The sequence below is a fragment of the Chiloscyllium plagiosum genome, chromosome 18, assembly GCF_004010195.1.
Source record: "Chiloscyllium plagiosum isolate BGI_BamShark_2017 chromosome 18, ASM401019v2, whole genome shotgun sequence".
Taxonomy (NCBI): Eukaryota; Metazoa; Chordata; class Chondrichthyes; order Orectolobiformes; family Hemiscylliidae; genus Chiloscyllium; species Chiloscyllium plagiosum.
In genome coordinates, this window is record NC_057727.1 from 63209325 (window position 1) to 63221334 (window position 12010).

The following is a 12010-nucleotide window of genomic DNA, read 5'->3' on the forward strand; positions in this document are numbered from 1 at the left end:
ATTTAAGAGGCATTTGGATGGGTATATGAATAGGAAGGGTTTGGAGGGATATGGGCCGGGTGCTGAGAGGTGGGACTAAGATTGGGTTGGGATATCTGGTCGGCATGGACGGGTTGGACCGAGGGGTCTGTTTCCATGTTGTACACCTAGATGTGGCTTCATTGCCAACTGGGAAAAGGTGGCTTTGGGATGTGGGTCAGTGAATGTCTGGTGGGACTAGATTGGGTTGGGATATCTGGTCGGCATGGACGGGTTGGACCGAGGGGTCTGTTTCCATGCTGTACATCTAGACGTGGCCTCATTGCCAACTGGGAAAAGGTGGCTTTGGGATGTGGGTCAGTGAATGTCTGGAATTGGTTTGAGACTGCCCAAGACGGTCTGCCATTGAATACTTCCATCACCTGTGCTGGGGGAGGTTTCAGCCCGTCTTCGGGAATCTAAAGGGGAGATGATGGTGTTTCATGCTGAGCTCCGTGCAGTGGTTTCAGACAGCTCACTGATTCCCCCTGCTGCTACCTCTGACCTCCGCTGCTTTATTTAGTTTCCACTGGCTCCTCCTCACAGTTCTGATTTAAATCTACCTTCACAGCTTCTCTGCACTTCCCCCACCTCCCCCCCCCCCCCCCCGCCAACACAGCCCACATCTCAACTCTCCATGTATGACCTATTGACATTTACGACCCAATCACCCCCATTACCCTTCCCTTCATGACTTGCCCTCCGCTCCTGCCTGTACCTGTGATCTGGACATGGTTACCTAACACCCACAAAGTTAAAATTTACAGTTGATGTGCACTTTTGTTTGTCAATTATATGAATGATTTAGCTGAGAGGAGGCATGTATTGTAAGTTTGCAGATGACACCAAAATTGGTGGTTTCGTGGACAGTGAAGAAGGTTAGCTAAGATTATGAAGAGATCTTGATCTTGATTGGGTCAACGGGCTGAAGAGTGGCAGATGGAGTTTAATTTGGATAAATGTGAGGAATTGCATTTTGGGAAAACAAGAACAGGACTTATACAATTAAAAGAAGGTCCTTGGGTGGTGTTGTAGAACAGAGAGACCTTGGGGTTCAGGTGCATAATTCTTTGAAATTTGCATCACATACAGACAGGGTGATTAAGAAGGCCTTTAGTGCGCTTCCCTTCATCATTCAGAGCTTTGAGTATAGGCGTTGGGAGGTTATGCTGAGGTTGTGCAAGGTGTTAGTGAGGCCTCTTCTGGAGTACTGCGTAAAGTTCTGGTTGCCTGGTTTTAAGAAGGATATTATTAAACAGGAGAGGGTTTCGAAAAACATTTACCAGGATATTGCCGGGAATGGAGGGTTTGAATCATAAGGAGAGGCTGGATAGGCTGGGACTTCTGTCCCTGCAGCGTCGGTGGCTGAGGAGTGACCTTATAGAGGTTTATAAAATCATGAGGGGTATAGATAAGGTGAATGGTAGATGTCTTTTCCTGAGGGAGGGGGATTTCAAGACTCAGGGATATATTTTTTAAGGTGAGAGGAGAAAGATTTAAAAAAGACATGAGGAGCAATTGTTTTACACAGAGAGTGGTTCAGGTGTGTAATGAACTTTCAGAGAAAATGGTGGATGCAAGTGCAGTTGCAACATTTAAAAGACATTTGGATAAGTACATGAATAAGAAAGGTTTAGAGGGATATGGACCAAGTATAGGCAGATGGGACTAGTTTAGTTTGGGATTATGGTCGAAATGGACTGGTTGGACTGAAGGGTTTGTTTTCGTGCTGTGTAATTCTGTGACTATGACTAGTTGACGCATCTTTCAGACAGATACTGTGTGAAGCGTGAAATGAGTACAATTCTCATCTCTTGAGCAGTGATCTTTACACCGGGTTACTCATCCAGCAAGAATCGCCAACATCACGGTAAATATTGTCGTCACAATGAGTCAGGTTTCGCTCTGCTGAAAACACAGCCTGTTGACATGTTGTTGGATTTCTGTAACTATAGCTCATTATTCCTCTTTGTTCTTACCCCTCTCTGACTCGATAATAACATGGGCTGGCAGATGAGCTGTTCATTTTGGGTGTAGTCCTTAAAGGAAGGCAGCAGTTGTGTGTCACTGAGTCATTTACCGCATCTGACATTTCACCTTAAAAGGGAAGATCTGGCCAGCTATCTATTTTTGCTTCTTTAATCTCAGAGTATGGCATTGATAAAGCTGGCACCTGTCGCCCGTTGCTGGCTTCCTGGGGATAAGGGTGTTTGTTTCCAGATGGAGACATGGTCTTAACTTGCTGAGGAGGGTGGGGGTTAAGAGTCAGTGACAACGATGAACCACTTCAGCCACATTTAATGTTCACATCTAATCTCTGTGAGTCACTCCAGCCAGTGCATTGCTCCAGAACTGCAGACACTGTTAGCAGAAGGCCACATCTGCACACAGCAGGATCCCACAAACATTGTTTCAATTGCGATTTCTTGATCAGCAGGGTTAGCAGTGACTCCCCATCCTCGATGAAGATGAGGTGAGCTGCCTTTGTGCCTTACAGACCGACAATACCGCTGGGAAGGGAATTCCAGGATTTTGAACCAGTGACACCGAGGGAATAGTGATACATTTTCCAAGTCAGGATGATGAGCGGCTTGGAGAGGAACTTGCAGGGGGTAGTGTTCCCATGTATCTGCTGCCCGAGTCCCTCTGGGTGGCATCCCGGAAGGCAACCCCAGTAACACCAGTGAATACCACCGACTGGTCTGACTCATCTTGTATACTTCAAAATGGAATTCCAGTGTGACCAGGACACCCATTTCCCATGTTGTTTGAGAGGCTGGTGCTTCTCATTTCGAAAGTGATAAGTTTCTATCTCCATGGAGATGGGCCTGGCTTTGGTTGAGCATTGACTCTTTCATGGGGAGAAAACGCTGGTGAAATGTGTGTGGGGCTTTGGGTGTGCAGTAGCATCTGAAGGTGGGTCGTTTGTTTTTGGATCTCACTCAGTCTGTATTGTCTGTCTCCCCTCCTTGCAGGTCCAAACCACCACCATGTGTATCTCCGTCAGCCTGAGTGGCTCAGTTGTGTTGGGATGTCTGTTTGCCCCGAAAGTCCACATCATTCTCTTCCAGCCTCAGAAAAATGTGGTGACTCATCGCGTGACCACCAGCCGCTTCAGTGTGACTGGCTCGGGGACTGCCCACTCCCACGGTGAGTGCCACCCTGCACCACGGCTGAGCTTCCAAGATCACCTCCTTCATCCTTCACATAAATCTTTCCTTTCTGCTTCCTTCCTTCCTTCCTTCCTGTTCCCTGTTACTGGCTTTGTGTTGCAGAGTTTGGTCCCTAGATCTACTCATCTTCACACCTGAGTGACCAAGTGAAACATGTGGGCAGTGGAGGAGGAGGCACAGCAATGAGTCTGATCCCCCTTTCCCTTCTCCATAAGGCTGGGTGGAGGGCACTGAAGACAACTGTGAATCCCCTTTGCACCGTGTGCCCAAAGCAGGCATAGATACAAGGCCAAATGTCCGAGCATGTGGACTCCAGTAGATGTTGAGACAGTGGTGGTGGCATTGTGCCATCTGCAAGTATTGATGGACACCCAGCAACAATCCATTGAGGGGGTTAGGGATGGGCGCTGGAAGGAGCTTCTATGTTTGATTGCTAATGGCTACGAAGGTCAGCCCTTGAGAGGCTGGAGCCATGGATGAAGCTGCCAAGTGAAGTTGTGAGTTATTGCTTTTGGCAATGGCATAGATTGCCAAGCTGCAGTGGGTAATCATGGAACACCCCCACAGGAGATGTCACTGAAACATAGGTACATAAGAAATAGGAGCAGGAGTAGGCTATTTGGCCCATCGAGCCTCCTATCCCGTTTGAACAGTTCTTTTCCCTAAGCACCATGTTCCTCCACTATCCCCACATTGTCATTAGTCACCTGAAACCTCTCAATTTTGGTCTTGAGTGATTGAACTCTGGGGTAGGAAGTTCCAAAGAATGACCACCTCTGATTGAGGAAATACCTCTTCAGTTTGGTCCCAACAAACCAGCCAAGGGCGAAAGATCTTTCCCACACCTCCCAGTCACACCCCACCAGAATTTTGCAAGCTTACAATGAGATAATGGGACAACACTGCTCAGCTAAACTTGTGATTCCATTTTGCAGTTTCCGCTGCACACCATGTGCCGACTGTATGCAATGGACGAGAAATCGTGGACTCCACAACTTCATCGTTATGAGGACAGGACAGAGAGAGCTGCTTCCCTGCCACTAACACCACCCATTGTGCTGTGTAACCCACTCCTCCCCACATACACCCTTCACCGTGACTCCTCCACAGATGTGCACAAAGTTAAGGTCTTTCTGTGGCAAAACCAACCATTACATTCAATGTATAAAAGGAGGTTTTTACTAAGTAGACTTCTTGTGAATTAGTACGTGCTCTTGTAACTAATGTAAATAAAGTGTCTTTTTTTTTAATGAATATTGTAACCTAGTCACTGATAACTAGTTCTAAACTAGTGTCAAGTCAGTGGAGTCATTAGGAGGAAATATTAACAAGTCGATCCCCAAAATATAAGACATTCTGGCAGCTAATAGATTCCTAGTGACTCCCTGATATTAAAATAAATTGTCTGTGATTTATTTTTATGAAGATTCTAGCCCCCTGCTCCCTCCTTCACCTTGCCCACTCTCTTGCTCTCTCTCCTGAGATGGCTGACTTGGTCGCACTTTACATTGGCTGAATTCTCCCACTCTGTCCCTGGGTCAGTGGGATCTCTCAGGTTTTCCACTCACGATGAGTCGCAGTCTCCTTTTCTGTTGCGATGACAGAATGTTTGAAGTATTCAAATGGCTTTGATCATATTGATAGTGAGAAGCCATTTTCATTGGCGTGAGGAGAGTCAGTGACCAGAATATAAGTGCCAAGTAAAATTAGAGTCCCAAGGCTTGTGATGAGGAGAAAACATTTCTCCTCATCAGGAATCCACTTCTTAAATAGGTGGTGGAACTAACCTTCCAAAGGGAGATAATGAAAGGGGAAAGCATTGCAAGTCAATGGGGAAAAGAGCAGGTGAGCGGGACCAATTGGAGATGATGGGCTGAATGGTCTCAGTGCTTGGAGGTTCTATGATTTTGTAGGAAATCCTCTAATTCTGGGTGAAAATCACCATCCTTGGGCCTTGGCAACTCTTGTTGGGAGTCACTATGTCATTGCTAATCACTCTCCCGCCAAGAAGCCAGTCTTGATGACCCCTGATGGTGAGTGGTGCTGGGATCTACCCAGGGCTAGCAGCACAACTGCCTCTCATTTGATGTACAAACACTGTGGACTTGACACCAGGACGAACCCACCGGGGGCTGGCACAGCCACCTTGGCAGCTGCTTACCTTTCCCCAGCCCCGGATAATTCTTGTTCCTCCTTCGCCTGCTGATAAGAGATGAAGTGGTGTACTACACCGAACAAACCATAGCTTCATACCATGCAGCAAAAAAAGAGGCCACTCATTCCATATTGTTAGCACCAGCTCATTCTCAAAGAGCTGTCCAATTAATATGCTGCCCTCCTTCCCCATTCCTTTATAAATCTTTCCTTTCCAAGTATTTATTTAATTCCCTTTTCAACGTCCCCATAATAAATTCTATTCAGGTAATCTTCCAATGACCTCTTGAATGCTTTGATTCTCTGACCACAACACCATATTTCAGAGCACAATTTTTTTGACCAATAGCAAGTAGGGGATAGTGGATGTATTGGCCAATGGATACAATCCTGAAGCAGGGCCATTGGCCATGTTAGCTCTATCTCTCTCCCCACATGCTTTCAAATCTGCTGAGCTCTCAAGTATCTTTGTTTCTACTTTTTTACTGGTGGCACGGTTACTCAATAAGTTAGCACTGCTGCTTCACAGCCGCAGGGGCCCGGGTTTAATTCCAGCCTTGGTCGATTGTCTATGTGGAGTCTGCACATTTTCTCTGTGTCTGTGTGAGTTTCCTCCAGTTTCCTCCTACAGTCCAAAGACGAGCAGGTTAGGTGGATTGGGCCGAGGTAAATAGAGATTGCAGGGATGGGGTGGGTCTGGGTGGGATGTTCTTCAGAGGGTTGGTGCAGACCCAGTGGTCTGAATGGTCCGTTTCTGCACTGTAGGGATTCTATGAAGATGATTGGCACACAACTTGTGAAGAATATGTTTTGCATCTTTTGTGTTAAGAGAACATAGGTGCAGTGAGACCTGAGCATTGCTGGTATTGTGTTGATTGTTTAATTGCTCAGTTTGGTCCCTAATGTGACAATAGCCAGTAATTGTAAGATCTATTGGACCATAGTACTGCTTACTCATTACAGAGAGAAGGCAGGCGGTGCTTCACCTGAAGTGCTCCGTCAGAATTGTACAGGTCTGCTATCATGTTGTTTGTTTATATTTAAAGCAGTGTTCGGGGTGGTCCAGGTGACTCAGTGAATACAGCATAAATTGTTTATTACAAATCTGAGAGAAATTTCAAATGATTAAGAGTAAGGAAAGCACAGTAAGGAACGCATGTTTAACATTGGCTATGGAGTCCAGCAAGATTAGGGAAAGCAGTGTGGTCAGGGAGATTGAAGACACTTGAAAACTTTTTTAGTTTGAATAGCTGACATTCCAAACAGAAAGCTTTAGAGGAGATGCTATTAGCTCCCCATAGTATATACAACTTTGCAACCTTAGTGGTCAGTAACATACATTGTTAATATCTCGCTCCTCTTTTCCTGACTGTGAGAATGAAGTGTTATTTCAGAAGTTTTACTTTCAAAAGAATTCACAAAAATCAAATTTCTATCAAAATGCTGTGTGGGGAACAGGAAGTCAGAGACAGTCTGATTTTCAAATACTCTAAGGAGATAAAAGGATATCAGAAAGGCCAGACTAATTAAGGAAATCAGAAGGCAGGACGTTAATGAGACTGGGGACAACAGAGTGAGCAGGGAGACCACTCATCCAGATGTGCTATCATCCAGGCAGAGACGGAAAACACCCAGGATCTACCTTAACCCCTGTCTCTGGCTTCCTCCGCTATCTCCCCATTGTCAGCACTGGATCATCAGCAATCTCCTCCAATCAAATACTGAGCTCACTGCCAGCACAGATCAAAGATTTGCAATGGCAATGTTTACAGCAAAGGAGACCAGACAAGTAAAGAAGGAGAAAAGTGAAGGCTCTGCAAAATACGGAATGGGTTGGTGGGATCTGACAGAAACAAGCCCCTCTCAGCAATGACAAAACATGAGGCAGCCATCCATAAAAACTACAGGGACCATCCAACAAATTATCCTTCTCCAGGACAACCCCACTGGAACAAGCTGCCAATGGAGATAGTCATAACTCCAACTCTTGAAATCTCCACAAGCCATCTTTAGGTTTTGGTTACAGTTTGCATTGTCAGGGTGACAACCTCAGTGAGTGAAAACACATGGAACTGTTGGTGGAATATAGATATTGGTCTGTGACCCTGATCAAACAAGCTCTTTTGTTCCCTAGCCAACCACATCCCCCAGCCCCCCCCCCCCACGCCCCCAACGGGTTCTTCCCACTCCTTGGCAACCGTCTGCCTGGACCAAACTCTCTACTGCGTGATATTCAACCTCGAGCTGAATTTCCAACATCCCTCCCCCGGCACTAAGTTTCAACCTTTGTAACGTGCTGTGACTCCAGCCCTGCCTCAGCTTCTCTCCTGCTCTATTCCCCCTAGCCTTCCAATATGTCCCTGACAGCTTCCCAAGTTCCATTCAAAGCCAGAGTAAGATCATCCAAACCTCTGTCACTATATCCTAATGCTCAGCCACTCCCATTCCTCTGTTGGTCTTACAGCTTGCTGACCTGCATGGGCTCTTAGTTAAATAACATCTTGGTTTTTTGACATATCTTATCCTTGTTTGCAAAGTCTCCACGGTCCCTGGCTTCACTATCTCTGCAGAGGTCTCCCAATTCTGTCCTCTAAAGGGCTCTATGTTCTGAAATTCTCTCCCTAAATTGTTCCACCTCTTCTGCCTCACATCCTCTCCCTTTTAAGTCACTAATTCAATCTTTAGCTAATGTTTCGGATATCTGCCAATCACCTTAGTGAGATTCCATGTTGAATTTGGCTCAGTCACGCTCTTGAAACACTTCAGGGAGTCTCACTCAGTTACTGCCTCTGAAGACACAAGTTATTGTTGACATGAAAGAGATCGGGGACCTTAGTGTCACCAAGGAGACTGACCCAGTGAGCATATCGGTGTTGCACAGATTCTCAAAGGGCCCGATGCCACCCAGATAGACCATGGGAATTAATCTCTTCGAAAAACCACTTCACATCCTTCTTTTTCAGACCCAATACCCGCCATACACTCTGGTAGCAACTGTTCTGCACGAAACGAGTGCCAACATAGAGTAAGGGATGGACAGCCAGACGATCGGGTGATAAGGAAGCTCTTCATTCACAGTGTTGTGAGTCTTTGGAATTTTCTTCCCCAGAGGAACGTGACTGTTTGGTCAACGAATATATTCAAGACTGAATTAGATCCCGAGTTTGTGGGACTGAGCCAGTGAGCAGTATAAGGGATAGGGTGGGAATGTGAAGTCGAGGTGGAAGTTTAGCACAATGGGCCAAATGGCTCCTGCGATCTTATCAAAATTGCTGCTCTTTAAATGGTGCTAGCCGACTAAAGCACACGGGCAGTTCAGTGGGACTCTGCATAATGTCTTGTTTTGCAAGATCACTTGCAATGAGCTGTCAGCCATGTCTCATTGTAAAGAACTCAGCACTGTAATCTCAGAAAGCTGTGTGCATAGTCCCTGCTCCAGGCATCTGAGCACATCATTGAGGCTGATACTGCAGGGCAGAGTGTTATACAAACTCAGTTTTCAGGCTGAGATAGATTTTTAATTGAAGGAATCAAAGGTTAGAGAGAAAAGGCAGGAAAGTGGAGTTAGGGTTGTTGGATCAGTTTATCAGGCACTGGATGGCAGAGATGGGCTAAATGGCCTCCAATGTTCCATGCAGTGCAGAGTGAGTGCTGCATTACTGAAGGCGCTGTTTCTTTATTGTTACATTAAACCGAAGCCCTTACTCCTCTCTCAGTACAGACGACACGACCTGAAGAATGGGAAGGGTTTTACTCAATGCCCTGACATTGGATCATGTTTTTCATTGTTACGCCTTGACGCTAGTCCTTCACAAAGGAGTTGCAGTGTTTTCTTACACTCAGCTCAAATTTCCATCAGCTGCTGCTGGCTTTGGGTGGTGAAAGGTACTAGAGCAATGCAGGCCTGCACTGGAGTTTGAAACGAGAAATTGGCAAGTCAGGTTGTAGAGGGTGATTGAATTCAGAATGAGGCTGAGAAATGAGAAAGTGACCAACTTGTGACTGACCAGGATGATGGAGTAAACACACGCCAGGCTGTTCAAGTAAATTACAGGCACTGAGGAGAACTGGGTTAAAATAAAAACACCAAAGAACGTCAAACACAACATGATGTGCAGGGGCATTAAGATCAGCATGACAAAGACACAAAGGGGCTTAGGCCATCAGTGTGCCAGTATAGCAGTACAGACACTGGAATAGTTAGGTAGATGAAGGTAGCACAGTCAGGCATCAGTGCTTGCAGTGTTCCCAAGACATCAGAGTTCCAGAATCAGCCCAGGAGCTTTCAAACACATCCTGTTGTAGAGTGTGTGTGGAACGTTCCCTGTAAAAGTTTTCAATTTGTACTGAATCAGTGCTGAATGTTTTATTGGAAATCTTCAAGGTGTTTAGTGTTTTTTTTATGAAGCTGAATTCATATTTTGTAAGTATTTCAAAGCGAAGGTGCTGAATAAAATCCAGGCAGAGAAAACAAAACCCTCTTGGTGCTGATTTCTCCTGCTCTCTCTACACACTGAAATCACATGCAATTACATTGAGGTCAAACAGTGGAGCTATTGTCTATTGATCACTTATCAATGGCTTATGAAGAATTGGGCATGTATAACTAATAACCTTATTTGTGGCAATCACTAGCATAACAATTAAAGATATTTTCATGATCATCAGGTGGATTAAGGTTTGGACTTTATAACAAATGCATTCATGGGATGTAGGCATCACTGGCTAGACAAACATTTACTGCCCATCCTATTGCTAACTTTTTAATTATTAAGAGTTATGGAGAACGGGCAGACAAGTGGAGTTGAGATTGAGATGAGATCAGCCCTGATCGTATTAAATGATAAAACAGGCTTGAGGGGCTGAATGGTCTATCCCAGCACCTACCTCCCCAATTGCACAGAGGGTAGTTAAGAGTTAACCACATTGCTATGGGTCTGGAGTCACATGTCAGGCCAGACCAGGTAAGGACGGCAGATTTCCTTCCTTAAAGGACATTAGTGAACCAGTTTTACAATAATCAACAATGATTGCGTGGTTGGCATTATTCCAGATTTAATTGAGTGCAAATTTTTTTCATCTGGCATGGTGGTGTTGAACCCATTGGGACATCAGCCTGGGGTTCTGGGTTACTAATACAGTGACGTTAGCATTACACCACCAGCTTAGTATTAGAATCAAAATGGAAGCACTGAGAGAACAATGCGTCATCTGAAATGTTTTGAAAATTGATTGAGTGGTTGAAGATGGAGATTGGGAGATGGATTGTTGAGTCTGTACATCCATCTTAACAGCTGATCTAAGGCAGAAGTTTACCTAGGACTAGAATATTACAGACTATCATGGATTAAAGAGTGGGCAAAACAGAGTTTGACCTGGGGAATGTGAGCTATGGTTCACTTTGAAAACAAGAATGAAAATTGGATTATTTTCCAAATTCTGGGAGGGCAGAAGGAGCACAAATATTCGGAGTTGGGAAAGCTGCCCCACAACGTACAAACAAACGATCAGAAAAAGCGAATAAGATGTTGGATTTCATTTAAAGTGGGCTGGAATATGGAAAGGAAAGAGAAAATGAAAAAATGGTGAGGTCAGACTGTATAAACTTGGTTAATGAATAATTGAATTGTTCCACTCTCTATTTAGATGCATTCTCAACGCAAATATAAATCAGTGAAAGCTCCTGATGTTTATTACTCAGGAGGTAACAAAACAGTAAAACCCAAGTCATTGCAAAAACATACAATATACATACGCCTGAGGAAGTAATAAGTCAAATGCACTGACAGATGGTTATTCTGCTTGCACCATGTGTTGTTTCTTTTCTGGTGAAATTAAACCAGAAGAAAAAAATAGAAATCAGTGCAATGCATTGTCAACAATTACTGAAACAAACAATTTAAATGTTGAAATGTTTGGCCATGAATTGAATGGAGGGGAAAGTACACAGTTGCCTCACACAAAGGAAACAACTGCCAAAAGCAGCCCCATGTTTCAGGGCAGTCAGCCTTATCTATTGGGTGGCATGGTGGCACAGTGGTTAGCACTGCTGCCTCACAGCGCCATTGACCCGGGTTCAATTCCCGCCTCAGGTGACTCTCTGTGTGGAGTTTGTACATTCTCCCTGTGTCTGTGGGTTTCCTCCGGGTGCTCCGGTTTCCTCCCAAGTAGGTTAGCTGAATTGGCCATGCCAAATTGCCCGTAGTGTTAGGTGTAGGGGAATGGGTCCGGGTGGGTTGTGCTTCGGCGAGTCGGTGTGGACTTGTTGGGCCGAAGGGCCTGTTTCCACACTGTAAGTAATCTAATCTAATCTGCAGTAGAGGGAAAGGTTTCTGTTCAAGTGTCAAAAACAATTGCATCAGCTTCACGGAAACTATTTCTGGGGATTGGGCATGTATCACATTTCAATAAGATTGAAGCAAAAGATGCCTCCCTCAGTTAGGCATTCATAAATAGGACTTTTCATTTGCAAATGACAACCTACATTATAATTGCTGGATCAACTTCCCATAGATACTCAGTTGTGAACCACTAATGTACAATCAAACTCAACTAGATGTGATGGGCGTGCACAGAACAGGCAACAACGTTTCCTGATGAAGGGCTTTTGCCCGAAACGTCGATTTCTCCTCAGATGCTGCCTGACCTGCTGTGCTTTTCCAGCG

The 12010-nt window shown here is 45.0% G+C and overlaps 1 protein-coding gene across 1 annotated transcript in view; it reads left to right on the forward strand.

Moving 5' to 3' along the window:
• LOC122559134 (metabotropic glutamate receptor 3-like) overlaps positions 1 to 5919 on the forward strand; it is a 43919-nt gene extending 38000 nt beyond the window's left edge. Inside the window, exons 5-6 of the mRNA XM_043708473.1 lie at positions 2994 to 3168; positions 4127 to 5919. Coding sequence (XP_043564408.1) covers positions 2994 to 3168; positions 4127 to 4200 — 249 coding nt within the window. The 3' untranslated portion in view covers positions 4201 to 5919. The remainder of the gene's footprint in view (positions 1 to 2993; positions 3169 to 4126) is intronic.
• The last annotated feature ends 6091 nt before the right edge of the window (positions 5920 to 12010 follow it).